This window comes from Chinchilla lanigera, unplaced genomic scaffold (assembly GCF_000276665.1).
Source record: "Chinchilla lanigera isolate Chin_1 unplaced genomic scaffold, ChiLan1.0 scaffold00008, whole genome shotgun sequence".
Classification (NCBI taxonomy): Eukaryota; Metazoa; Chordata; class Mammalia; order Rodentia; family Chinchillidae; genus Chinchilla; species Chinchilla lanigera.
The window spans coordinates 36,208,515-36,235,953 of NW_004955409.1; the positions used below are offsets into that span (position 1 = coordinate 36,208,515).

At 52.7% G+C, this 27,439-nt stretch overlaps 4 protein-coding genes across 5 annotated transcripts in view; 2 read left to right on the forward strand and 2 right to left on the reverse strand.

Annotated features, from left to right (window-relative positions):
- The first annotated feature begins 282 nt into the window (after positions 1-282).
- Tm9sf1 (transmembrane 9 superfamily member 1) lies at positions 283-6,316 on the forward strand. The gene is made up of 6 exons (XM_005377030.2): positions 283-419; positions 728-1,089; positions 1,861-2,482; positions 3,264-3,449; positions 4,826-5,099; positions 5,708-6,316. Exons 2-6 carry the CDS (start codon positions 745-747, stop codon positions 6,099-6,101), a joined length of 1,821 nt encoding a protein of 606 aa, XP_005377087.1. The 5' UTR covers positions 283-419; positions 728-744; the 3' UTR covers positions 6,102-6,316.
- On the forward strand, positions 6,190-15,200 carry Ipo4 (importin 4). Its single transcript, XM_005377029.2, has 30 exons — positions 6,190-6,804; positions 6,909-6,995; positions 7,120-7,199; positions 7,280-7,321; positions 7,783-7,912; positions 8,001-8,180; positions 8,448-8,513; positions 8,618-8,719; positions 8,803-8,886; positions 9,117-9,281; positions 9,379-9,432; positions 9,588-9,697; positions 10,037-10,145; positions 10,314-10,443; positions 10,651-10,764; positions 10,872-10,985; positions 11,225-11,345; positions 11,516-11,627; positions 11,740-11,855; positions 11,955-12,032; positions 12,109-12,166; positions 12,253-12,358; positions 12,443-12,636; positions 12,778-12,822; positions 13,170-13,295; positions 13,411-13,619; positions 13,726-13,858; positions 13,932-14,036; positions 14,675-14,744; positions 14,872-15,200. Exons 1-30 carry the CDS (start codon positions 6,736-6,738, stop codon positions 15,000-15,002), a joined length of 3,240 nt encoding a protein of 1,079 aa, XP_005377086.1. The 5' UTR covers positions 6,190-6,735; the 3' UTR covers positions 15,003-15,200.
- Positions 15,201-15,268: 68 nt separating this feature from the next.
- Rec8 (REC8 meiotic recombination protein) lies at positions 15,269-23,235 on the reverse strand. Of its 2 annotated transcripts, none has more exons than XM_013510405.1 (20): positions 22,634-23,235; positions 22,379-22,499; positions 22,214-22,282; positions 21,949-22,091; positions 21,789-21,864; positions 21,563-21,683; positions 19,997-20,078; positions 19,605-19,684; positions 18,602-18,695; positions 18,404-18,476; positions 18,233-18,324; positions 18,016-18,065; positions 17,357-17,494; positions 16,985-17,051; positions 16,724-16,887; positions 16,552-16,600; positions 16,159-16,225; positions 15,900-16,031; positions 15,547-15,653; positions 15,269-15,415 (listed from the first exon to the last, which is right to left on the reverse strand). In XM_013510405.1, exons 2-20 carry the CDS (start codon positions 22,432-22,434, stop codon positions 15,330-15,332), a joined length of 1,746 nt encoding a protein of 581 aa, XP_013365859.1. In that variant the 5' UTR covers positions 22,435-22,499; positions 22,634-23,235; the 3' UTR covers positions 15,269-15,329. The 2 variants fall into 2 exon arrangements, with proteins under 2 accessions (XP_013365859.1, XP_013365860.1); XM_013510406.1 differs by having other exon boundaries at positions 17,357-17,491; positions 22,634-23,031.
- A 1,883-nt stretch (positions 23,236-25,118) lies between these two features.
- The window catches only part of Irf9 (interferon regulatory factor 9), a 6,284-nt gene continuing 3,963 nt past the window's right edge, over positions 25,119-27,439 (reverse strand). Inside the window, exons 7-9 of the mRNA XM_005377043.2 lie at positions 26,731-27,072; positions 25,809-25,924; positions 25,119-25,672 (exon numbers count right to left, since the gene is read on the reverse strand). Of these exons, the coding sequence (XP_005377100.2) occupies positions 25,604-25,672; positions 25,809-25,924; positions 26,731-27,072 (527 nt within the window). The 3' untranslated portion in view covers positions 25,119-25,603. The remainder of the gene's footprint in view (positions 25,673-25,808; positions 25,925-26,730; positions 27,073-27,439) is intronic.

The following is a 27,439-nucleotide window of genomic DNA, read 5'->3' on the forward strand; positions in this document are numbered from 1 at the left end:
AACAACGAGGGCCCCTCAAAATACCAGCAAAGAGTGCTTCCGCCGGGCTGAGGCCCCCGCCGATGAGGGCGGAAGTGGTAAGACAGACGTGTCCTGGGCTGCTTTCCCAGTCGCCAGAAGGACCCGCAGTGAGGGTCGGGCGAGCCGAGCCTCTTCGGGCTCTTGGAGCTTGGCTCGGCCTCTGGCTATAGAAAGCTCACTGGAAAGTACTGGCCTGAGCCCAGGGCGGTACCCAGAATGGCGTGGCCGTAGCCGCCACAGTCAGGCGCAGCTGCGGACAGCCCTGCGCAGGTCGGCCGTCAGGACCTATCCAATTCCGCTGCACCGCGCCGCTCTGGGGGAGACCCCGGCAGGAGCCCAAGGCCAGCTACGGGGCCGCAGAGGCTACTGGCGCCGCCTTGGCCAGCTCTTCCCTCGGGGTGAGGACCCCAGAGCTGCGGCGCAAAGAGACCCCAGCAGCTAGGCGGCCGGACGGAGTTGCCATGGAAACCAGCTAGCGCGCGCTCCGTGGAGGCCTGGGGTGGGCGGGCTGCGGGAAGAGCGAGCGCAGGTTCGGGAGAGTAGAGAGCAGAGGCCGAGCCGGGCTTTTGTGGGTAGAAAGACGTGGCAGGTGTGGGGGATCGGGAGGCTAGTGGAAGTGGAGCCAGTGGGCGTCCACTCGAGGGTTCTGACCCGGGAGTCTTGAGTTGATCCACAGTTTCTGTAACTGTAGGATTCCCCTAAACAGGTTCTTCTGCCTCAAGGATGACAGTCCTAAGGCACCCTCGAAGTTGGAGCTGCCAGTGGTTGCCAGTCCTGATACTGCTGCTGGGCACAGACCGTGGGCCAGGGGTGCAAGGTGTGACACATTACAAGACCGGCGACCCTGTCATTTTATACGTCAACAAAGTGGGACCCTATCATAATCCTCAGGAAACTTACCACTACTATCAGCTTCCAGTGTGTTGCCCTGAGAAGATTCGTCACAAAAGCCTTACCCTGGGTGAAGTGTTGGATGGGGACCGAATGGCTGAGTCCTTGTACGTGATCCGCTTTCGGGAGAATGTGGAGAAGAGAGTTCTGTGCCACATGCAGCTCAGTTCTGCACAGGTCAGCCTCTCTATGTTGGTTATCACTTAGCCCTTCTTCCCAGGGACTAACAATGCCTTGCATTTATGCTTCAAGGTACCTTTATGAAAAATCATCAGACTTGATTCCAAATACAACCCCATGTGGCAGACAAAGCAGATGATATTATCCTCATTCAATTGACTAAGAAACATACTTGCTCAGAAGTGACTTTTTAAAAATTACATAATGAATTGTTCAAGCTGATTGTCATTAGAGCTCAAGGTTCCTTGCTGCAAGCTTCTCTATTGGCAGAAAGGTCCCATCACTCCTGCATAGTTCTCTTTCCTTCTGTAGCTGTCTCTTAGCAACTGTCTCAGTTGTCTCTACCTAACCTGCCCTGTCTTCATTTTTTTTTTTAAACAAATCCTGGCATTTAGTCCATTCCACTCTTTGTTACACCTGCCCTTCTCCTTTCTCTACTGTCAAAGTCATACTTGCTTTTTTATGGGGTCTACGGTCTTTTATGGGTGTTAGGGTCTAACCCAGTGCTAAATGGGACAGTTTTGTACCCCAAAGGACATTTTCCAATATCTGGAGACATTTTTGATCGTCACACCTCAGGGATACTACCGGCATGTCGTGGGTAGAGGCCATGGATGCTACATCCTACAATGCACAGGATGGTCAGTGCCCCTGTACAACAAAGAATTAGCCAGCCCAAAATATCACTAGTGCTGAGGTTGAGATACCCTACTCTAACCCCAGGCCTGAGGAAGCATTGTATGACTGACTTCTGACTTGCTCTTATAGGTCGAGCAGCTGCGCCAGGCAATTGAGGAACTGTATTACTTTGAATTTGTGGTAGATGACTTGCCAATCCGTGGTTTTGTGGGCTACATGGAGGAGAGTGGCTTCCTGCCACACAGCCACAAGATAGGACTCTGGACACATCTGGACTTCCACTTAGAATTCCATGGAGATCGAATTATATTTGCCAATGTTTCGGTACGGGATGTCAAGCCCCACAGCTTGGATGGGTTACGATCTGATGAGTTCCTAGGCCTTACCCACACTTACAGTGTGCGTTGGTCTGAGACTTCAGTAGAACATCGGAGTGACAGGCGCCGTGGTGATGATGGTGGTTTCTTTCCCAGAACATTGGAAATCCACTGGTTGTCCATTATCAACTCCATGGTGCTTGTGTTTTTACTGGTGGGTTTTGTGGCTGTCATTCTAATGCGTGTGCTTCGGAATGACTTGGCTCGGTACAACCTGGATGAGGAGACTACCTCTGGAGGCTCTGGTGATGACTTTGACCAGGGTGACAATGGCTGGAAAATTATCCACACGGATGTCTTCCGCTTCCCTCCATACCGTGGTCTGCTCTGTGCCGTGCTTGGCGTGGGTGCCCAGTTCCTGGCCCTTGGCACTGGTGAGGTGATAATTAATTGGGCATTTTTTTCAAGGGGTAGCTAGCTTGTTAGGTCGGTGCTGCCAGGTTTGGTGGTACATGCCCTCAGGCTCTGAGGAGAGGATCACATGTGTGAGCCCAACCTGGGCAATTTAGTGGCTTAGACCCTGTCTCAAAAAAAAATTTTTTTTTTTGTTGTTGTTGTTTTTCTGGTACCGGGAATCGAAATCACTACCTTGCGCTTGCCAGGCAGGTGCTGTGCCTCTGAGCTAAATCCCCAGCCCCTCAAAAATTTTTTAAAAAATATTTTTCAAGGGCTGGGAAAGCTGGGTGCAGTAGCACACGCCTGTAATTGCAGCACTTGGGAGGCTAACGTAGAAGTATTACTGTGAATTTGAGGCCAGCCTGGCTACAAAGTAAGTTCAAGGCCAGCCTGAACAAATTTCATTACCCTGTCTCAAAAAAACTAAACTAAAATAAATAATAAAGGACTGAGGATATAGCACAGGCTAAGGCCCTGGGTTCCATTCCCAGTACTGTAAAAGTAAAAAGAAAAAAAAAAAAAAGGAAGATGGAAAGGTAAAGTCTATGGATCTCCTATCCAAGGTAAAGGGTAGACTGAGGGGTTGGAGTGGCTTTAGTGACGATGTGTGTATTCTCTTGTGGCTTTTCTGGACCACAGATTTGGGCTAGATTGTTTTGCTGGAGGCCCTGGGTATGGGAGAAGGGGATGCTGATTCTTCTGAAATTGCAAGGAGAGGGACAGGTGAGATCTAACAGGTTTTCTACTACCACCTTGTAGGGATCATTGTCATGGCACTGCTGGGCATGTTCAATGTGCACCGCCATGGAGCCATTAATTCAGCAGCCATCTTGTCGTATGCCCTGACTTGCTGCATCTCTGGCTACGTGTCCAGCCACTTCTACCGGCAGATTGGAGGCGAGCGTTGGGTGTGGAACATCATTCTCACTACCAGTCTGTTCTCTGGTGAGGAGTCCCCTTCCCTGTGAGTCTGCTTAGACTTAAGAACTCAGAACACCTGCCAGGCATGGTGGCACACTCCTGTGATCCCAGCACTCAGGAGGCTGAGGCAGCAGGATCACAGAAAGTTTAGGGCCAGCATGGGCTACACAGTGAGTTCAAGGCCAGCCTCGACTACAGTGAGACCCTGTCTCAAAAAAAAAAAATATCATGGAAGCTAGAACAAAATCAGAGTGAGGCTTTAAGGAAAGGAATATAGGCCAAAAAAGAGAAGGAAGAGGAAAGATGGAAAAGAAAAAAAGATTTCTTTTGAATAAAAGTTTTTAAGTCCTTAAAACATTTTAGGCAGTGTGGTAAGCACCTGGCATAGCTTCATCTCTTTAAATTCTCAAAATAACTGTGTGAAGTAGATCATAACATCCCCATTGGACAGATGAGGAAACTAAACTTCAGCCTCACTAAATAACTTGCCCAAGATTGTTGGGTTTTTTTTTTTTTTTTTTTTTGGTATCAGGAATCAGGACCTTGCAATTGCCTGGCAGGCGCTTGTGCCACTGAGCTATATCCCTGCCCCTTGCCCAAGATTATACTTAAAGTAGTGAACCATATTTTGGACCCAAGCAGTCTGAATGTTAGGCCTCAACCATTATACTTAAATAACACTCTTGAATTTATGTTTGTATTCCCTCTTTTATTTTGAAGATAGGCATGCTTGTAACCCCAGCACTCCAGAGACAGGAGGGTTCCCATGTGAGTTAGAGGCCAGCCTGAGTTACATAGTGAGTTAAAGGCTGGCATGAACTGCATAGCAAAAACTCTCAAAAACAAACAAACAAACAAAAAACAAGGGCTGGGGCTGTGGCTCAGTGGTAGAGTTCTTGCCTTGCATGCCTAAGGTCCTGAGTTTGATCGCCAGCACCACAAAAACAAAAACAAGAACACACACATACATGGTTAAAAAAAGGCAATAGTAATCTGCATTATGAATCCTACTTGTTCTTAATTTTAAGTGTTTATGTTATCACATTTATATTTGAAGCAGGGCTTTCTAAAAACAGGGCATTAATCCAAAGGAATGTCTTTATCAGGAATCACCAGTGCCACAGCAAGATAGGCCACTGCAGGACTTGTGTCACTCCAGGTCATGCTATAGCAATAACTACCTTGATGACACTGGGTCAGGAAGAGGGTACCAACAAGATTTAGAAACAGTGCTATATCAAAGGGTGGAGGTGAAAGCAATGGCTTTAATGGACATCCAGGAGCACAGGTGTCTATGCAAGTGGCAGGTTTCTTCACCCCTCTGTAGGTCCAGTCTGAGTGAGTGCCCCCAGGGATGTAGTTCCTAGTGCTGACCCTCCTTCTGGGGGCCATCCCCGCAGTGCCTTTCTTCCTGACATGGAGTGTGGTGAACTCGGTGCATTGGGCTAATGGTTCAACACAGGCTCTGCCAGCCACCACCATCCTGCTGCTCCTGACGGTTTGGCTGCTGGTAGGATTTCCTCTCACTGTCATTGGAGGCATCTTTGGGAAGAACAACGCTAACCCTTTTGATGCACCTTGTCGAACCAAGAACATCGCCCGGGAGATCCCACCCCAGCCTTGGTACAAATCTACTGTCATCCACATGACTGTTGGAGGCTTCCTCCCTTTCAGGTATTCTCCCTTTATTCCGTGGCCATCATACTCAGGTTCTTGACTCTTGAGTTTTCCTTTCCCCACTTACCCATTACCATAACCCAGTGATAATCCCGGGTTCAGCAGTACCATTAAGAGCTCATTAAATGGTTTCTACTGTCCCCAGACAGGACTGAGCTTCAGTCAGTTCCGATATGGCAGTATCTCCCTTGTAAAGCGCTCCTGCTTGATAAATAGGTAATCAAATGGGCTTTAAGCCCCACAGGATGCCTGTAAGCAGCAGACAGAAACTACGTCCAGGTTTATGTTTAGTATTCACAGGTATCTTGTAGGGCTTAGAGCCCATTTATTACTCATTCAGTATGCTCACTACCACTTGGTGTCAGGCATATCATGTAAAATAAAATAAAGAAAATCTTTATTTTTCATCTGTCAGATGTTTATGAGATGAGAACAGCTCATCATAGACAAGGATATCCAGGACATCAGGAAATTTGGGGCAGACAGTGGAGTGAATTCACATTCCATGCTGACTGGCAAGATGGGAGGGTGTGAGTTGGATTTCAGGTTGTGGTGAAGACAGCACACAGTCTTTTAACCCTGTGTATCATCTCTTCTCTTCACAGTGCCATCTCTGTAGAGCTGTACTACATCTTTGCTACAGTCTGGGGCCGAGAACAGTACACTTTGTACGGCATCCTCTTCTTTGTTTTTGCCATCCTACTAAGCGTGGGGGCTTGTATCTCCATTGCACTCACCTACTTCCAGTTGTCCGGAGAGGATTACCGCTGGTGGTGGCGATCTGTGCTCAGTGTTGGCTCCACCGGCCTCTTCATCTTCCTCTACTCAGTTTTCTACTATGCTAGGCGCTCCAATATGTCAGGAGCAGTACAGACAGTAGAGTTCTTTGGCTACTCCTTACTCACAGGTTATGTCTTCTTCCTCATGCTGGGCACCATTTCGTTTTTTTCTTCCCTAAAGTTCATCCGTTACATCTATGTTAACCTCAAGATGGACTGAGTTCTCAGTGGCAGAACTACGGCTCTTCCCTCCCTGTCTTCACGCTCCCACTGACCTCTCTTGACAGGTCTCTTCTGACTGGGTGACTGAATTGTGTGATTGCATTGTTGCCTGTCCCCTTGCCCCTTTGGGCCTCCCTTCCCCACAGAAGGCCTGGAAATTATGAATCTCTATTATATAAGGAGTATATATTTGAATTTTTTAAGTTGCCTTTAGTTTTTGGTCCTGATTTTTCTTTTTACAATTATCAAAATAAAATTTATTAAGAAAAAGGGTCTTGTAGTTGAAAGGTTTGGTCTGCTATAGAAGCTCGAGGCCTACCGTTAGGAGCACGATCCCTTGGAAAACTGACCCCACCTCTGAACCCACTAAACTCGAGTTCTTTCTTCAACGGAGCCTGGGAACTTTAAGCGGGTGGAACGCACATTGCCAGGGTCCTGTTTCCGCTTCCCAGCCGGCGCTCAGCCTAACGGAAGCAGAAGCCGCGGAGCCCCGGGTCTTTGTGGGAAAAGTGTTGAATCACCAAGGCGACAGAGGGGCGTGGAGTAACGTCCTTTCCGCCGGAAGTGAGCCTGGCGCCTCCACGTGCCGTCCCTACCCCGCCCGGCTGGGTAGTGGCGGCTCAGCCGCTGCCATGGAGCCCACCGGCCTGGAGGCGATCCTGCGGGAACTGTTGTTGCCAGACACCGAGCGCATCCGCCGGGTACTTGGATCGCCACCACTTCTGCCTCCTGGTCGGCGGTACTGGGCTAGGGCGAATGAGAGGCTGCGGGAAAGGCCCGGCTCTGATCACCTACTTTCCCCTAGGCCACCGAACAGCTACGGATCGCTCTTCGTGACTCCTCAGCCTTGCCCGCGCTTTGCGACCTGCTGGCCTCTGCGAGCGACCCTCAGGTGAGACCCCTGCCCCTCCCTGTCGAGCTTCCTACTGGACCACTGGTCCAGCCAGCTCCCGCCTCCTGCTGTTCGTTGAGCATCTTCCTGTCCCTACCGTCACATGCCTGTCTGTGTGTCCTAGATCCGGCAGTTCGCAGCTGTGCTGACCCGCAGACGAGTGAGCACTCGCTGGCGACGCCTGGCCCTGGAGCAGCGCGAGAGGTGGGCTGGCACTGGGTAGGGCGGGATGGAGGGGCCCCTTGGGGAGGCGGGGTACCAAATGCCTGCCACCTGTTTTCCAGCCTCAAGTCCCTGGTCCTGGCGGCCCTGCAGAGAGAGACAGAGTAAGTGCCTCCCGCCTTTTCTCCGGTTCCTAACTGGCTGCAGCCTGAGACCCTCTCTGGGTTTCAGCTTTCTGGTTGAGCTTCAGGTTGAGACTTGGCCGAATTTCTATCCTACGCAGCTAGAGTGAAGTTGTAAGGCTGTGTTGAAGGTTAAAGTTCTTGAGAGTGAGTGATGATGATCTGCCTAACTAGAGGGAGAAGAATGAGACTGAAACTCAGGCTGCTTAAGGCAGAACTCACCAGATCTCACACACACACACACACACACCACCACCACCACCACCACACCCCACCCAGCACTGCTCAGCTCTCCGAGCTGCTGTTCTGTTCATCTCAACTTGGGGAAGTCCCTGTTGCCCACAGCTCATGAGGATTTCTCTCTTGGCCACCCCATCAAGCCTGGGATGCCATGTCAGCGGTGGCAGTTGGAGGGTGATTGCAGTGTTGTCTTGTCTTTGCAGACACTGTGTGAGCCTCAGCCTGGCCCAGCTCTCAGCCACCATTTTTCGAAAAGAAGGCCTGGAAGCCTGGCCTCAGCTCATGCAGCTTCTTCAGCACAGTACTCACAGCCCCCAAATCCCGGAGAGAGAGGTACCATTGCACTATTGGCAGGAGCGAGGGACCAAGAGGCTAGATAGGCTGGGTAAGCTTTTCCCTCCCATCCTGTATTCCTGGCCAGATGGGGCTTTTGTTGCTGAGTGTGGTGGTGGCTTCCCAGCCTGAGGCCTTCCAAGCTCACCACCGAGAGCTTCTTCGGCTTCTGAGTGAAACCCTTGTTGAAGTGGGCTCCCCTGCGCTACTGTTCTACTCCCTGCGCACTCTGACCATCATGGCTCCCTACCTCGGCACCAACGACACGGTGAGACCTGGGCCCTCACTTCTCTGACTCTGTGTCCTCAGGCCTTCGTGTCCTCACCTTGGTAGGTTTCGGGGATGCTTCTGATCCTTATCCTGCTTTTTGTTTTTTTATAACAGTTAAAAGAGGACTTTAGGGGTGCCTGGTCTTGCTGGTGTACCTAGGCTGCTTCTCTTTAAAAGTCCAAGTGTGAGGAAGCTGTCAGCTGTTAGGTCCTGAGATTAGGCTGCTTCATGCTTTCTGTGATTCAGCTTATCCTGTGTTCCTCAGCCTCTTGCCCGGATGTTGGTGCCCAAGCTCATCGTGGCTGTGAAGGCTCTGATCCCCATAGATGAGGTAAAGACAGGTGGGAGAGAGCTGCCTCTGTTGGAAGCAACTTGCAGGAGCGTCCACCCGGTGCCCTGAAGACTGGTAAGGTAACCCTGAGAATTGCCTGACAGGTAAAAGCCTGTGAGGCTCTGGAGGCCCTGGATGAACTGCTGGAGTCAGGGGTGCCTATCATTACCCCACACCTCTCCGAGGTCCTCTCATTCTGCCTGGAGGTGAGCCAGGGGTAGGCATGGGCTTTACTGCTTGTTCTGGCCGTTTCCTTGTTTGTCTCTGATTCTCATCAGTCTCTGGGCAGGTGGCTAGAAACGTGACCTTGGGTGACGCAATACGTGTGCGTATTCTCTGTTGCCTCGCTTTCTTGGTCAAAGTCAAGAGCAAGGTGAGTGCCCTCTGATGTACATCAGCCCCTCCCTCTCTCCACTTATATTCTCACTGCCAGGGCTTCACTTCGTCTCGGGGCGTCTAAAATACCCTGGTTCAAGCCAAGCTCTTGCCTGGGAGATTGAAAGTCTCCCACTGGATTCTTCGTTGCCTGGAAGATTAGAATTTTTAATTCAAACCCATCCTGAGAGAAGATTGTCAGGAACACTGCTCCCTTTTTCTCTCAAGGCCTTACTGAAAAATCGTCTTCTGCCTCCTTTGCTGCACACCCTTTTCCCTATTATGGCTGCTGAACCCCCCCTGGGCCAGTTGGATCCTGAGGACCAGGATTCTGAAGAGGAAGAATTGGAGATTTGGCTGGTGGGGGAGACCCCCAAGCACTTTGCTGTACAGGTGGGATGTGGGACAGGGCCAGGGACAAGGTGGTGAGCAGCTGTGAGAGGCTGGAGAAGCAGAGATGGAGTCATGCGGTCTCCCTGACCTTTCTCAGGTTGTGGACATGCTGGCACTGCACCTCCCCCCTGAGAAGCTGTGTCCCCAGCTGGTAAGCATGGCTGTATCCTAGTGTCCCTACTGCCAGGGGTGCCTGGTTCCCTGAGACCAGGGACATTTGGGCCCTGGTAGGTGTGATGGGCCTCTTGCCATAGGAATGGGCAGGCTCTTGCCGGGGTTTCTGGAGAGTGCCGCATGCTCCCCTAGATGCCCATGCTGGAAGAGGCCTTGCGGAGTGAGAGTCCTTATCAGCGCAAGGCTGGGCTACTGGTGTTGGCTGTGCTATCTGACGGGGCTGGTGACCACATCAGACAGAGGTATGCATTCTGTCCTTGTCCCAGGGTGAGGGTGGGTCCTTGGGGAAGGGTTGCACATCCCATGGCAGTCCTGGTTTACCTGTTGGAGCTTAGTTATTGATAGCGTTAATTAGCTGTAGCAGTTCCTCCTCCTCTTATGTCCAGGTTTGGAAGATAAATGAAATGGCCTCCCAGCAACAGGGACCAAGGGATGGTGCCTACCATCTGGAGACAGAGAAAACCTTGGGTTTTGTTTTTGTTTGTCTGTTCGTTTTTTTAAAGGGAAAATGAAGAGGATAGTTCAGCCTAGGACTGTCCTTCGTGCCCCTCAGACTCTGTCGTCTTATCCTACCCCTACAGACTGCTGCCCCCGCTACTAAAGATTGTGTGTAAAGGCCTGGAGGACCCTTCACAGGTTGTTCGTAATGCCGCATTGTTTGCCCTGGGCCAGTTCTCAGAGAACCTACAGGTCAGCAAGGCTGAATGTGGGTGGCTGCCACTTAAAAGAGTCCCTGACCTGTGTCAGGGGCCAACTTCCATCAGCTTTCATCTCTTCAAGCAGCCTTGCTGCCGTTGGCACTCAAGGGTGTCCTCTGCCACTGAATCTAACTTGGCCCCTACTTGCTCTTTCCCGCAGCCCCATATCAGCAGCTACTCAGGAGAGGTGATGCCGCTGCTCCTGGCTTACCTGAAGTCGGTGCCCCCAGGGCATACACACCACCTAGCCAAGGCCTGCTATGCCCTGGAAAACTTTGTGGAGAACCTAGGTAGTGACAGCAATGAAGACTGCAGGGGAGGGGAACGAAGCTACAGCTTTGACTCAGGGGAACAGAATGTGTGTTTCCCTGAGTCACTGCCTGTGGTGGGGAGAGGAGAATAGAAGGGCTGCAAGAAAGTCAGCTTGGCAGGAGGAGGTGGACTTGCAGAAGGTCAGAGACTGGGGCTGGTTGGTGAAGGAGCGCCTTTTCCCACAGGGCCCAAAGTGCAACCCTACCTTCCGGAGCTTATGGAGTGTATGCTTCAGCCGTTGAGGAACCCCACCGCCCCGCGGGCCAAGGAGCTGGCTGTGAGCGCCCTGGGGGCCATTGGTGAGGAGAAAGAGGCAGGTGGCGAGGGCATAGCAGTTATTGGGGGAGCCTGTGGCAGGTGGTCCCTGCCCGCTTTCTGACTCTGGTTCTGCCTTTCCATCCTGCAGCCACAGCCGCCCAGGCCTCACTGCTGCCCTACTTCCCCACCATCGTGGAGCATCTGAGAGAATTCCTGTTGGCAGGACATGAAGATCTTCAGCCTGTGCAGATCCAGAGCCTGGGTGACTGTGGGGCTCCCAGGCAGGGTTCCTAGTGCCAGGGAAGGACCAGTGTTCACCTAGTATTTGCAGAGGTCTCTCCCAGGGCAGCAAATTGTCTTCCTTCTCAAGGAAAAAGGCATTCTCCACAATGTACCTGGGAGTAGGGTAGAATGTTTATGAATTCCTCCCAGCTGCCATTTTTGGTGTCTTAGCCCACCCACGTGGCCAGGTGCTAACTGAGCCCTTCCTTGTCCCTACAGAGACACTGGGGGTGCTGGCACGAGCAGTGGGGGAACCCATGAGGCCCCTGGCCGAGGAATGCTGTCAGTTGGGGCTGGGCCTTTGCGACCAGGTAGACGACCCTGACTTGCGGCGCTGCACGTGAGTGACCCCTTCATCCTGCCCCTGCCCCTCCTGTCTACTCACTGGATCCACAGTCCCCGTCCAGACTCCATCCTCTGGTTTTGGGCCACAGCCAGGATTCTGTGTATTCTCCCATCCTGCCTGGCTCCAGCAGGCAGCACCATACAGCTTCTGTCTGTCTCTAACAGATACAGCCTGTTTGCGGCCTTATCGGGACTGATGTGTGAGAGCCTGGCCCCCTACCTGCCGCAGATCACCACACTCATGCTCTTGTCACTGCGTTCCACTGAGGGCATTGTGGTGAGCACAGGGTGGCCACTGGCTAGGCCTCATAGACAAGGGTAGTCCTGCGCTGAGACTTCATCACCTGGGCCCAGACGAGTCAGAAGTCCTGCTGTCCTCCCTCCTGCAGCCTCAGTATGACGGAAGCAGCTCCTTCCTTCTGTTTGATGATGAGAGCGATGGGGAGGAAGAGGAGGAGCTCATGGATGAGGATGCGGAAGAGGAGGATGACTCTGAGATCTCAGGGTACAGAAGGGTGCTTGGAGAGGTTCGGGCTTTGATGGGTCCATGCTGCTCTGTGGTTATTGGAACCTGATTACCATCTGCCTGGCTGTCTTGTGCTAGGTACAGTGTGGAGAACGCCTTCTTTGATGAGAAAGAAGACACCTGTGCTGCCCTGGGGGAGATCTCCATGAACACCAGGTGAGCATCAGCCCTTTCCTGGCACTGGGATCCTTCCCTAGGAGCCCTTTTCCCATGGCTGTGTGTCTGTCCATAGTGTGGCCTTCCTTCCGTACATGGAGAGTATTTTTGAAGAAGTATTCAAGCTGCTGGAGGTAAGTCAGTAAGTGGGCTGGATGGATGGCGCCGTGGCTGTGCTGACTGTGCCAGTGGGCACACACCTGCTCTCTTCGTTACTCAGTGTCCTCACCTGAATGTGCGGAAGGCGGCCCATGAGGCCCTGGGCCAGTTCTGCTGTGCGCTGCACAAGGCCTGTCAAAGCTGCCCCTCAGAACCCAACAACGCTGGTGAGAAGGGGAGGCCAGGCCAGGCTGGGAACTCGGGAGGAAGGAGCAGGGCCTGACTGGGGCTTCAGCCAATACTGTCCCCAGCTCTGCAGGCTGTTCTGGCACGGGTGATACCATCTTACATGCAGGCAGTGAATGGGGAACGGGAGCGCCAGGTGGTGATGGCTGTGCTGGAGGCCCTAACAGGAGTGCTCCGCAGCTGTGGGGCCCTCACACTGCAGCCCCCGGGGCGCCTTGCTGAGCTCTGTAGCATGCTCAAGGCTGTGCTACAGAGAAAGGTGAGCAGGGCAGGGGGCTGTGGGAGGTGCTGGGCCCAAGGTATGCATAGACCAGTACAAATCCAGCTCCTTGTACTGCTCCACCCCCAAAGGGGAAAAGGCAGGAGATCCCAGGTTTAGCTGAGCTACATCTTCCTACAGGTAGCCTGTCAGGACACCAACGAGGAGGAAGAGGACGACGATCAGGTGAGAGCTACAGATAACAACAGGCAAGGCAGCCCAGCTAGTCCCGTGGGGCCAGGGGTAGACAGTACAATCAGCTTGTCCTGAGGGAGCCAGGGCTGCTGGGAGAGATTGGTAATGGCTGCAGTGATTCAATCCTGACCCCACTAAGACAGTAGACTTGGGGTGGGCTTGAAGTAATAGACGGGAACAGGAGAATCAGGGCTGCAAAAAAGCCCAGTGTGGAAACGGGGCAGTCCATTAACCAGGGCAACTCCTGGAGCACCCTGTGGCCATTGGCAGAGCAGAATGGAGGGCTGCATAGTCACAGAGCCGGCCCAGGTACTCCAGCCCCTGACCTGGCTCCACAGGCGGAATACGATGCCATGTTGCTAGAGCATGCTGGAGAGGCCATCCCTGCCCTGGCAGCTGCAGCTGGGGGAGATACCTTTGCTCCTTTCTTTGCTGGCTTCTTGCCGTTTTTGCTGTGTAAGACGGTGAGTGCACCTTCCTCTGACTGCAAACTCCAGCCCAGCCATGCACCCAGTGCCCACTGTACATTGTGTCCCAGTGCCAGGCTCATTTGCAACCCTCCCCTGCCCTTGCCCACAGAAACAGAGCTGCACAGTAGCGGAGAAATCCTTTGCAGTGGGGACACTAGCAGAGTCCATTCAGGGTCTGGGTGCTGCCTCAGCGCAGTTTGTGTCTCGGCTGCTCCCGGTGCTGTTGAGCTCTGCCCGAGAGGCAGATCCTGAGGTGCGGAGCAATGCCATCTTTGGGCTGGGCGTCCTGGCGGAGTTTGGGGGCCAACCTGCTCAGGAGTATCTTTGGCTTGCAGCAGTGGAGGGTGGGGCAGGGATAGTGTTCCCTGGGCTCGAGGAGGGATAAGCTCTACCTATGTGTACCTGTTCCTTGACCAATGACCAGCCACTTCCCCAAGTTGCTGGGTCTCCTTTTACCCCTCCTGGCACGGGAGCGACATGATCGTGTCCGTGACAACATCTGTGGGGCCCTCGCCCGCCTGCTGATGGCCAGTCCAGCAAAGAAGCCAGAGCCCCAGGTGAAGGAGAGGGCATCAGGCAGGAGGGTGGTGGAGGGGACAGGATTCAAGGCCTGAGCGTCTGTGTGTCCAGGTGCTGGCTGCCTTACTGCATGCGCTGCCACTGAGAGAAGACTTGGAAGAGTGGGTCACCATAGGGCACCTCTTCAGCTTCCTGTACCAGAGCAACCCTGACCAGGTAATCTTGATGCTGGCAGCCCTCAGACCCAGTGACACACAAAGGTGATGTCAGTGTCAGCTGTAGCTCATGCAGGGTTTCAGTGAGTCCTGTGGGAGAGAAGGGGCTTCCTCTTCCCATGTTTTTCCTCAGTGACTTGCATTTCTACTTCTGCCCTGAGCTTATAACTGCAACTTCCCTAGGTTAATTTTCTAAGCCAGGGCTAGCACACTGTTCTGAGCCTGGATACCTTTGGGTACCCCAGTGTATATTTCAATCAGAGAAACCCTGCTTTTTGAATAAAGTTTTACATGTAGCACATAACTGGATTTGGACTTCTGTACCCCTGTTTTTGTGTTGTCTTGGAGCTTTAGAGTTGTGGTTTTTTGTTTTTGTTTTTTTTGTCTGCTGTGTTGGAGAGTGCCTTGTGTCCAGGCTTCTTTTGGTCTTGAGGCTGGCTATATAATCATCTGTGGTCACACGTCTCCCATCTCCTCCAAAAAGTTATTACCATGCATTCTTATTCCTCCTTGTGTCCACATTTGCTTTAGATGCCTGTGGATTAGTTGTGGGCTCAAACAGCCCTGGTAGGAGACTGCTTGTCCACCTACCATAGTGGCCCAGGAGTGCTACTGCCCCTGACCACTCCTTTCCCACAGGTTGTAGATGTGGCTCCTGAGCTCTTGCGCATCTGCAGCCTCATACTGCCTGACAACAAGATCCCACCAGGTGAGGGTGCCGGTATTAGGCAGTGGGTGGCGGAGGCTGGGAATAGCAGGGCTCTAAAGCCGTGGGGCAGTAAAGGTTTGGAGTCCAGTCCTCCCTGTAAGCATTCCCTGTGCTCTCTCTGCCCCAGACACCAAGACTGCCCTGCTGCTGCTGCTGACGTTCCTGGCCAAACAGCACGCCGACAGCTTCCATACAGCATTGGGCTTACTTTCTGCTGAGAAGGCTCAGGAGCTCCAGGCCATGCTGAGCCTCACCTAAACTTCAGAGAAAGCCGAGCCTGCCCAGGCCCTAAGACCATCTCTCAGCCCAGTTCCAACTCACACCTTACCAAAGATTCTGGGTCTCTGCTCCGTTTGGAGTCAGCCCTGCTTGCTGCCTTATGTGGTGTCCTTGGGGCTGGGGCTGTTACAGGTGGAGTCACAACGTCATATTATAATAAAGGCAGTTTGTTTTCTGCTTGGACAGTAGCTCTGCAAGCAGGCAGGCTAGAAATGCGCATCTAGAAAAGAGGCAAGCAGGCCTAATGAGGCAGGACATAGTTTAATAAAGCCTGGTTTTTAGCAGCCTTGTAGATGGGCTCGACCCTCAGTGGAATCTGGGCCCTGGCCGAATCAGGAGACGCCCATATGGCTCCTCTTGTTCCACAAGAAAAATCTGCTGTGCTAAGAGCACTAGACAAGAAAAGAAAAAAGAATTTTCGATTAATAAAAGGAAAAAAGCTTTTCTAAAGAGAAAATGCAGGTCACAGGGATTTCCTCTTACGGCCTCTGTTTTGTGTCCCTACCCTACTTTGCACACTCACCTAAGAGCAGGTAGAAGACCCTGGCAGCCATCCTGCGAGGGCTGAGAGGTGATACCAGGCTGCTAAAGTCGGGCTCCCTGTTGGCCTGGAGCTCCAGTGCCACTGCTCTGTAGGAATCAAGAACCATTAGATGAATCGGGCATAGTGGTACACACCTGTAATCCCAGTACTCAGGAGGCTGAGGCAGGAGGATCATTGTGAGTTCAAGACCAGCCTGAGCTACAAAGTGAGCTCAAGGCCAGCCTGAACTATGTAGTAAGATTTTGTCTCAAAATGACAAAAAAAAAAAAAAAGGAACCATTAGCTGAGGCACCAGCCTAGTCTACCCCGTTGAGGTACCCTCTCCCCAGTACCTGTGCACGGCCTCCAGTGAGAGTAGCTCAGGCTCTGGAGGTAGCTCCAAGGGGAGTTCTATGGGCACCTCAGGGAGTTCAGGCACCACTGGCAATGCAAGGGGCTCTGGCTTCTCTGCCTCAGCCCAGGGCCTAGGAAGATGGAGTTAGAGCAGTGACGTAGCAGCTATGGCAGTAACAAGGGGTACAGCCATCCTAGTCATTTTTGCACCCTAGCCAGGGCTGCAGGCCCAAGCTCACACATAGCCTAGCTGCTTACCACCGTTCTTCTGGTGGGGCAAGGCTGATTCGGGACTTCTCCTCTTCAGCTGCTTCTAGGGAGAGTTCTGTTGGGAGAAGCAAGATGCTGAAGTGGGGTTCTGCTTTGCTCTAAGCAGTCAGGGCCTTGGGACTAGACTGGGGCTTGGCTCAGAGGTAGAGTGGCTAGCATGCAGGAGGCCGTGGGTCCAATCCCCAGCACCACACACGCACAACCATGTGCCCACCCAGACAGCAGAGCTGTGTTAACCTGTCAAAAATATTTAGGTAGATGATCTGCAGAGAATCAGTGTGCGTCTTTACATTACACACCCTTGATCTGATAATAGCATTGCAGTTGGAACAGTAATGAGGGTGGTGGTCTCCATTGTCCCCACTTGAATAGGTCCTTTACCTGAAGATATCATGAGGGGACCACTAGGCTCCTGGGCCTCTCTCAGGACCTAGAGATGAAAGAAGGGGAACTGAGGCACAAGCATCTGGGGCTTGGGCTGGCCAGCAGCTTGTGCTATTGATCTGTAGCTGGAGCCTGTTAGAGGTCAGGCAAGGCGGTGAGGTGCTGTTACCTCGATCTCGCTCAGAGCTTCAGTCTTTCTCCTCTCCTCCTCAGCTGCTGCCTCCCTTGCAGCAGCCTCCTCTTCAGCCTCCAGGGATGGTCGTCGCCTGAGCACTGTTGGGATCTGGGCACAGTGGGTCCAGAAATCCAGTAGTTCTGGGGGTAACCAGCCAGCTGGGGATGAGGGGACAGCGTTTAAGTCATAAGGAACTTCTGAAATGTAAAATCTGGGTGCTGAAGATCCCATGTGCCCAATTCCTGCTGTTCTTACGGAGAGTTGGGGTTTGGAACAGCTCCGCAGGGCTTGTGATTGTCTTCTCCGGAGGCTGCACCATTGGCTATGGGGAAGACAAGGTCAGGAGCTGTTACTGGGGAGCCACCCTTCTGTGCCCCTTCACCTCTGTTGTGTACTTTTCCGGTCCCTGGACATCTCCCCTTTTCAGGCTCTTGACCCTTCCTATCCTGCTCATTGACAACCACTTTTTAACCTGGTGTGCACAGAAAGTTGAGTGAATATGCAAACACATGCATGTTCGAGGGAATGGGGGCTCTCATCACATTCCCAGTGCTCCCCCAGGAGTTCTGAAGGCCCAGCTTGCCCTGTGTCTGTCCCTTCCCGCAGCAGAATCTGGGCTGCACTCACACACTCCCTGCAGTGAGCTCTGGTTTGCAGTTGTTCCTGGAATTTCTCCCGGGAGATCTGAGTTTCCTTGTCCCAGAACAGCAATTGGCGGCGGCGGCGGCGAGGTGGTGGGATCCGGGGAGATGGGGGCCGCCTCTGCTGAGTGAAAGGGGAGGTGGAGGCAAGGCTACCCATTGCCCCGTTCCCTGTCATCTTGGAGGCCTGCTAACGGCCGCACGTGCTGCCCTTAAGGGTTCCTGGGGAAAGGGGCTTAGGCAAGGCCTCCACAGGCTTGTGCAAGAGCCTACTGACTGGAAAGTGAGGGCCGGGGATATAGCTCAGCAGTGCAAGCACAAGGTCCTGAGTTCGATTCCCGGTACCAAAAAAAAAAAAAAAATCCAAGAATCTCTTTACCCGGGATATAGCTCAGCAGCACAGTGTCTGCCTGGCAAGTGCAAGGTCCTGAGTGTGATTTCCAGTACAAAAAAATGGAGAACTACTTCAGAAAGCGGCAAAAATGATGAGATAACTTTGGAAAGTGAGGCCACGTAGGTATGGAAAAGGACATCTTTTACTGACATGCACAAAGTCTTCACATACCACTAACCCTGAGCTTGGGGAAGCAGCTCTGGGAGGGGAGGGCCAAAAGGGGGAGGAGACTCCTAAAGGACACCACTCACCTCTGGGCTGGGTGGGGCCGGCAGGCGCAGCTCCAGTGGGGGAGTCACCTCTGCAATGACACCAGAGGTCCTGGCTTTCCCATAAACCCCTTTACTCCGGTTGCCAGGACAAGAAGCTACAGGTTTCTCCCACCCCACCTTCAGCAGGTTGGGAGACGGCTTCTGTCTGCAGCAGCTATGCAAGTATTCCCACTATCATATCCTTGTGGACACTCACCAGGGAGCAGAGCACTGGGCTCCCAGCCTACCGGCTTCAGCTCTTCAGGGGCTAGGACCTCACCAGGAAGTGGCTCTGCAATCCTTTCTATCCTGTAGGAGAACAGGAGAAATTACAAACACCTTTCCCAGCGCTGACCCTCCTACCTGGTCCAGGAACTGCTGCCCTTACTCTGCAGGAGCTGGAGGTGAGACTGAGGGGACTACAATTTCACCCTCCAGGGCCCGGGGCTCTTCTTTGAACTCTGCAGAGAGAGAATCAGAGCTCAGAGGACAGAAGGGTTAAGGGCCCTCCCAAGTCCCAGACTGCATGTGCCAGGGGTCTGATCATCCAGTACAGGCTGGGCTGTAGGTGGCTGGGGAGGCCTGCCTTTCCGATATTCTTCTAATAAGATCGCTTCATCTTCCTCTGCAATCAGCAGGTCCAAGTCTCGTCGGCTGATCTCTGGGAGATCCCGTTCACCCTATCAAGCGAGGAAAAATCAAGGGGAAAGGGACTTAATTCCATTTGTTCATTTATTGGGGTGTTTTGTTTTTGAGACAGGGTGTCACTGTTCAATTCAGGATGGTCTTGAATTCAGTATGTAGCCCAGGCTGGTCTTGAACTTGCTGAGATCCTCCTCCCATTGCTGCAATTACAGGCGTGCTGCACCACGCCTGACTCAATAGTTCCATTTATTTTGTTTTGAAATAGGGTCCCATGGGCCGGGGATATAGCTCAGTGGCATAAGTGCTTGCCTGGCAAGCCTGAAGTCATGAGTTCGATTCCCAGTACCAGAAAAAAAAAAAACCAGGATCTCTATGTAGTCCAGGCTGGCCTCTCACTCTTGATCCTCCTGTCTCAGCCTCCTCAGTGCTAAGATTACAAGCAGGGACCACTATGCTTGGTTCAGCTCCAGTGCTGTAAGAAAGTGGAAAGCCAGGCATGGCGGCACATTCCTCTAAATACCACCACTTGGGAGCCAAGGCAGGAAGACACTGCAAGTTCAAGGCCAGCCTGGACTACAAAGCAATACCTTGTCTCAAAGAAAAAAAAAAAAAAAAAAAGCCTGGTGTGGTGCCAGATGCCTGTAATCCCAGCACTACAGGAAGATCGTTGCGAGTTCGAGACCAGCCTGGGCTACAAAGTGAGCTTAAGGCCAGCCTGAACTGCATAGTGAGACCCTGTCTCCAAAAGACAAAAAAAAGCTGAGTGGATCTAGGAGAGTGAACTGGAGATGGATGCCATAGGGCCAGGCCTGATGAGGCCCACTGTGTGTACTGAAGTGCCAGGAAGAGGGACAGGAAAGGGAGACATGGGGACAGGACGGTGGGCGACAGAGAAACATGCAAGGGGCCGGGTCCAAGGTCCTGTGCACAGGGGAATGACTCACCTCGATCCGCAGCATGCGTATGGGCTCCACCTCCAGGAGTGTGATGACCTCAGGAGACGGCACAGTAACCAAGAGCTCCTCTGGAGGGGTAGGGGAGTCATGCCAGCCCCTCTGCTGCTTTTCAAATTCCCAAACCCATGTTGTGAGGCAAAATCAACCTGGATTCTAGTCAGACCCAAGCCAGCTACTGGCAACCTGACCCTGAGTACACCGACTCACCACTGGGAGCCTCACTTTCCTCAGCCATAAAACAGAGGCGTGAGTTCTGACCTCACAGGACTCTTGGGGGATGGTGATGAGGTTACACATATGGGGCCTGGCTCAAAGATGGTCATTTCTTTAGTTCTTGGACCTTCCTATGCCTCTCACCAGAAAGGAAGTTTTCTGCTGACCTGGCTTCTTGGGCTCGGTAGGAACTTCAGGAGGGGCCTCGGGAACTCTCTCCGGGACTACAGCCTCTAAGAGATGTCGAATCTTCAGGGAGAAATCGGGGACAAAAGTTAGGGTTCCATGTCAGTCTCTGTTTCCACACCACTCAGACAATGAAAGGTAATGTGGTAAATTTCCCTTTATAGCTAATTCTTTTCTGGAATAGGGGGAATGCTGGGGATTGAACCCAGGGTCTCCTGCATGCTAAGCAAATGCTCTACCACTTAGCTACACCTCCAGCGCTATACCTAATTCTTATGACATGGACACCAGCATGCAGTAAACCTATTTGCCACTGCGTCTCCTCTCCTCCTGTACCTGCCCTAATCACAACCCCCAAATTATCTAGCCTTTGTCAATTTGGGCAAGAAGCACTGCATATTTATGTCAAGTGTTGTAAGAGAGAGGTGAATAGGAAAGATTTTTGTGTATGTGGGGGGTGGATACTGAGGATTGGACCCAAGGCCTTCACACTGAGCTATATCCTCAGTCTTCCTTCCTTTCTCCCTTTTGCTTTCTCTTGCTTTGTAATTCATTTATTTCATTTTGAGATGGGGTCTTGTTAACTTACTAAATTGCCCAAGCTGGACTTAGTCCTCCTGCCTCAGCCTCATAGAACACTAGGATGATGGACATGCGCCACCATGCCCATCTAGGTGAATAGAAAGATACCTGATCTTATGCAGATGGTCTGCTGGGGAAACACATTTGTATATGACCCCAACCAGTGTCCACACAAAGGGTGAAACAGACCCTAGTAGAGTGCTGAGTTTCCAAAGAGCATCTCCTTCTGGCTGGGAGTGGGCTAAAGACTTCTTGGAAAAAGGGTATCATGTGAACTAGGGCTGTACAGATATGTAGGGGAGGTAGGGTACTCTTTCACTAGTAGAAAATGAGGAGTGACCATGATGGGCCAGGGCAACTTGTTTTGCATAAACGAAGTGAATGTGGGGGGTAAGGGGGCAGATTGGTATGTGGAAGCCAGGGATGCCCACAAGACATGCTGAGATAGAAGTACGGGGAAGGCCGTCTGAGCTGGAGCACAGAGTGCACAAATGCCAGGAGCCACGGTTCAAATGCGGTACTAGGCAGCAGGGTGGCAGTATCTAAGCTGTGGGAATGCTGGGAATGGATGAGGAGGAAAAAGATAAGGAAGACCAGTGCACACATGGTGAGACCTGGATTAAGGTCCTCGCAGTGGGCACTGTGTAGAGATAAACAGGAATAAAAGCTGCCTCAAGAAAGTTTTTTTTAAAAAACTTTTTTTTTTGGTATCAGGAATCGAACTCAGAACCTTGTGCTTGCCAGGCAGACGCTATGCCTCTGAGCTGTATCCCTGGCCCAAGAGCTGCCTCAAGAAGGGAGACCATCATTAGCAGACAAGTACGAGGGGCTTTGCTGCATGGGCCCTTGCTGACAGTCCTTCTGCCCTGTCTCCCGAACCTCAAGGTCAGACTGACAGGGGACAGCACTCCCCTTCTTCACTGTCAGCCCATAACTTTGAAGTGTTCCAGCAAACTGAGCCCTACCTGAGGGATTTCAAAAGGGCTAGGAAGTTTGGGGGCCACAGACATCATCCCGAAGAAGGGGTCTGGAGCATCTTCCAGGGCCTCCATCATGGCCAGGTGGTTGGGAAGCAGCAGGCTGGGTCTAAGGGAGAGTGCACCGTCAGGGATGGAGACTGAGACAGGCTCAGGCCAAGCAGGTAGGTGCTCCACCAACGTCTGGGTGCCCCAACCCCCGGAGGATACTTACAGCTCAGTCTCTACCATATCGATGCGGATCTGCAGCTGAGCCCGGTGCAGACGCTCCAGGATGTGCTGGATATCCTCTGTGGGCAAGAAGGGCAAGGTGGACAGCCAGCCTAGGATAAGGCTGCTCAGCACTGCCCCGCCTCCCGGGTTCCCAGCCTTACCCACAAGGTACTGGCATTGTTGAGAGTAGACCCGGATGACGCCGATCTGGAGCTGGGCAGAGAGATAGAGAGAGAAGCGGGGCCTGGGCAGGCCGGGCATCGGTGGTTGCACTCGGACCAGCACATAGTTGAGGATTTCCTCGCTGGGGGAACAAGGCGCCCCTATCGTTCCTGCCATAGCCCCAGGCCCCCAGCGTTGCCCTCCCACCACACGCACCCCGCGCCGGCGCCCCAGACCCTCCGTCCTGACTTCTCTGGGGCTTACCAGGTCTTCACCACGTTCACCTTCAAGTATTCGCGTTTCATCAACCGGCTGCCGCGCGTCGCCGCCAGCCTGGAGGAGGAAAGGGGGTGGGGATGGAGGGGGCGCCATCAGCCTGGGCTCCCTGGGCGCCCCCTACCTAGCCCGCGTACACCAGCGGGCCCTCACCAGATGGTGGCGAAGCAGCCGGTGTGGCGCTGAAGCACGTTGGGGTAGTAGAACATCGTCCCTCGGGCTTCAGCTTGGACTCCACCTTGGACTCCACCTCTCCTTGGTTCTCCTTGAAGTTCTTTGGAGATTAATGAAGCAATTAACTGGGGAGCTTAAACAATGAAGGGGATGGTGAAACAGACCCCGGAGCTCGGACGCTGCGCCGCGAGGGCCCCAAGTGGCTCAGCAGCCGCCTGGGTGCGTCAAACTTACTGGAGATGCGGCTTCCAGACTGGAGATGGGGGGCTCCAAGGGGAGGCCCGGGGTGGGCCCCGAGCAGCTACCAAGGCAGCAGGTGGCCTTTGCAGCCTCCGCTCTCGAGCCCTGGCAGAGGCTGAGAACCAGGGTCTCGCTCAGTTTGGCTGGCCCTCCCGCGCGGTTGCGGGGCTGGCTCACGCAGCGCGGAGCATGTGCTGAAGAGGGCTTCACACCGAGCTCCTCTTGGAGGCTTCGCGGACAGCCAATAGGGAGCCAACGTCGGCGGGAACGCTGCTCCTGTTGCCAAGCCACGGCCTGGATTCCAGGCCACAGAGCCTTGGAGACAGGCAGCAAACCAATCAAGGACCCCGGCGAGGCACGGTGAGGTGTCCTGGCCAATAGGGTCTCTCGTTTTCGCCTTTAGTAACAAAGACTTCTTAGAGGCTGTGTGACCAATGACTGCGGGGCAAATCCAGCTTCTCCCTGGCAGCGAGCTTAATAACAAAGTGTCTCAACTAGTAGCCAGAAGTGGGGTCATGTCGGGGGCAACTGGCTGCTCAGGCTGTCCCTACAGGCAGATGGGTAAAGGAGGGGCAGGCCCCAGACTTATGCTGAGATGCTGCGCTCTCCCCCAAATTCCACCAGGTCTGACTTTGCATCCAGTTTACAGGAAGGGGAGGGGAGCAAGAGAGACCTCACCGGGGCCATTTTTGTTTGTTTGCTATTGTTTCTTTGAGACAGGGTCTTCCTAGGTAGTTCAGGCTGGCCTTGAACTTGCTATGTAGCCTTGGCTGACCTCGAACTCCTGGTGATCTTCCTGCCTCAGCTTCTTCAATGCTGGGATTACAGGTGTGTGCTACCACTCTATTTCTTAACATTTGAATAATTTGGGTTGGGGGCTGCTCCATCAAGCCTTTTGGGCTTGTGTTCCCATGGCTGAAGCGAGACTTTAGATTTTTGTTAGATGGAGCCTATATTGTTTGGCTTACAGAGACGATTTCTCCGCAGTGTGGTGCATGCTTGAAGTCCCACTGCTTTGGGATCACAAGCTCAAGCCCACCTGAGGCAATTTACACCTCCAGTCCAGAGCCCAACACTAGGTCTGTTTTTTTTTGGGGGAAGGTTTTTTGATGCTTTTTTATTTATTTTTATTTTTTGGTACTGGGAATTGAACTCAGGACCTTGTGCTTGTCAGGCAGGCCCTTATGCTGCTGAGCTATATCCCCAGCACCCCCTTTCCTTTTTTTTGAGATAGGGTCTTGTTTTGTAGTTCAGGCTGGCCTTGAACTTGTGACAATCTTGCTTCAGCCTCCTGAATGCTGGGATTACAAGCATGCACTGTCGTGGAAAAAAGGATACCGGACTTTTTCAGATGGTGTAAAGAACCAAAGGTACATGCTGCAAAGGCAAAGAAAGATTTATTTCGCCAGACGTGGTGGCATACGCCTGTAATCCCAGCACTCAGGAGGCTGAGACAGGAGGATCACTGCTGGTTCAAGGCCAGCCTGAGCTACAAACTGAGCTCAAGGCCAGCCTGAGCTGCACAGTGAGACTCTGTCTCAAAAAGACAAAAAAAAAAAAAAAAAAAAAAAAAAAAAAAAAAAAAAAAAAAGATTTATTTGGCCAGCCTGGCTCAGAGAAGTTTGTGCCATGTAACTTCTGAACACTGACGATAGTGTCACAGAGGTCTTTATTAAATTTATGGCAAAGGCAATCATTCAAAAACAAATGTATCACTCTAACCATTTGGCTCACCTCACTCAGGTAGAAAATCTAACCTGAGAACTTGTAAAACCCCACTATGAGCATATCAAATTGTGGAGGAAGGGGCAGAAACTATTGTGCTCTTGGGAGATAGAGGATTGCCCTTTAAAATACACCAATTTCTTCATAGGGTATTGTTATGTAGTTCAGGCTGGCCTTGAACTCATCCTGCTTCAGCCTCCTGAGGGCTGGGATTACAGGCATGCACCACCATACCCAGCCCCTTGCCTGTGTTTGACATTCAAAGCAGAGGCCTCTAGCAAAGAACTGTGGAGAGATTTTCTCATGTGAAGTGCTTATAGCTGCCTGTCGTTCAGTTGTTGGTTCAGTGACCCTCTTGGTGGCTGACCCCAACCTTTTTGTTTGCTTGGTTTTTTTGTTTTGTTTTTTTTTTGAGACAGGACTTCAGTGTACACAGTTCAGCTGGGCCTTGAACTCACTATGTGGCCCAGGCTGATCTTGACCTCAAGATAACCCTACTTCCTCAGCCTCTGGCTGGGATTATGTGTGGACCACTACTCCTGGCCCCTACCGCTCGCTTATCTTGGTTTCCTAGTGGGTCTACCTCTGAGGAGTACTAGGCCCGGAACCCATATGGCCCAGGCAGCTTCTCACCCAGAGCATGTAGGCAGAAGAGAGCAAAGGAGCTTAGAGATGTCAGCAAGAAGACAGCCCAAGTGCCCACATACCTATCTCCTACACCCCTGCTGTCTTCTCCCAGTAAAGCAGACAGTGATTCTTCTTTGAATAATACTTTATTTTAGATCTTTCGTGAACATCTAGGAAGAAATATAAAGTGCTCAGCTTTAGCGTTGAGGCTTGGGGAAGAGGGAAAGGGCCCCTGAGTTCATACTATTTGGAAATTTCCCAGTTCCTTAGACATAAAAGAGAGTATACTGAGGCTGGGGCTGTAGCTCAGTGGTACAGTGCTTGCCTAGCTTGCCTAGCTTGCCCAAGGCCCTGAGGTCAAGTCACAGTACCACCACCAAAAACAAAACAAAACAAAACAAAAACAAAAACAAAAAAGAATATATCTCAAACAGTTTTTCAAAGGATAAAGTGTTCTCCACCAGTCAGGGCGCACAGAGGCAAAGACGTAACTCAGAGGCAGATCACACCAGAATGAACATAAAGGGAGGCAGATCAGGAGAACGCGTCCTTTCCCAAGGAGACAGGAGGAACAGAGAGATGCAGTGGCAGGTGGATTCCCCCGGCTCTCCATCAGGAACTGAAGGGCTGTGTGCAACTCTGGACTCTCTTCAGTAAATGCCGGGCAAAGGCTTGCTCCATCTGTATCCAAAGAGATGGGGACCAGGCCTCAGGAACACAGCAGAGGCAGACACTCTCCCCAGGAGCAGCCTCCCCAAGGCCCCCCCCCTTTACCACCCCCCAACAGACGGTTCACTCGGGCCCTGCTCTGACTCACTTGTACTGTGATGGGATTCTGCAGAGTATGGCTCGGGCCAGGGCTCTCCTCCCAGAAATGCAGTGTTACCTGGAACTCGGGTGGGGGGCCCAGGCACTGGGAGTACCTTTCCAAGTCTGAAAGAAAAAGGGCCAGGGAAGGAATGGCAAGGAGCCCGCGATGATGAGAGAGGCAAGTGGGGCTACACGCAGATGAAGGCCAGAGCCCGAACTGTGGGGCAGGAGACGCCAGGAACTAAGCTGCCACCCCTGTACAAATAGGGAAGGGAGCCCCTTCCTCAGAGGCACCTAGTTACTGCACAACCTGGAAAGCTCTCTTCCGGGAGAGTTCTGAGTCCTAGCAGGCGGCAGCCCTGGTTGCTGCCACCTCTGCTGCTGTCAGACTCTCCCAGCACCAGCACACCCAAGGCCCTGGGAACCCCACATTCCACATGCCCTGTGCTTGTGGCCCCCCCCAGGTCAGAGGTAGAGTTGAGTGGCAGCTGGAACTGGAATTCCAAGAGCGGATGGAGAGGACAGTCACCCGCACCGTGGCGGGCCCAGTGCAGCAGGCCGGGCTGTGAGGCACACGGCTCCCGCATGGATGGGATGAAGTCAGTGCACGTGGAGAGGGGGCCCACCAGGCTCCAAGTCTCTGCACTCGTCCACACATTCACGTAACTACTGTGTGCTTCAATGTGACAATGCTCCCCAGAACGTGACGCCCTTATGCTAGGCTCCCCCAAACCTCATCTTCTGTGACCTTGGCTAGGGAGGGACAGTGGTCGGGGCTGAGCCACAGCCATGTGGGATATGCACAGGTGAACGCAGTGGTGCCAGCAGAACAGTCTGCTGGAGGACAGGGTGGCGGCGGGACCCACCAAGCCAGGCCCAGGGGATGCGAACAGGAGGCCGGGCTAGGAGCCCAGCTCAAGCAGCCTCACCTCTTTGAAAGCAGGAGGTTTTGAACAGCTCCACGCACTTGTTGCTGGGCAGCAGATGTGGGCCCGGCCCAGGGGGGACTTGGGGTGAGTTCCAGGAGATGGGGATGGGACAAAGGCGCTGCACAAAGAGACCTCGGGAGTTGCTGGCCACCAGGATGCCTTTCTCGAGCTGGCTGAGCAGGTGCTGGCTGGGATCCCCTGGGTCAGGCTTGGGAAACATCACCTGCTTTATGCCGATCTCAGACTCTGAGGCCTCAGCCACAAGGCGACAGTCCAGGCTGCGCACCTGGTGCTTGCTCACCACACGCCCACTGTAGATGAAGGTGAGCAGCAGCGAGTAGTCTGGGGATAGAACAGGTCAGCTGCACCAGTGCGAGAGCAGCACGCAGCTTGGTAGCAGCCCCACGCCCCCGGGGTGCACCTGGTGAGCACAGACTTTAGGAAAATGAAGCGGAGGTCACTGGAATTCAGTGTCCTCATTTTGCTAATAAGAAAACTGAGGCCAAGGAGGGAAACTACACAAGGACTGGGTAGGACTGTGGGGCTGGGGAGAGAGCTGGAACTTCCTGGGCTGAGAAAAGATGCCCTTATTTGGGTGTGGTGGCACATGCTTATGATCCTAGCACTTGCGAGGCTGAGTCAGGAGGATTGCTGCAAGTTTAAGGCTGGCCTAGGCTACACAGTGAGTTTAAGGCCAGCCTGAACTACA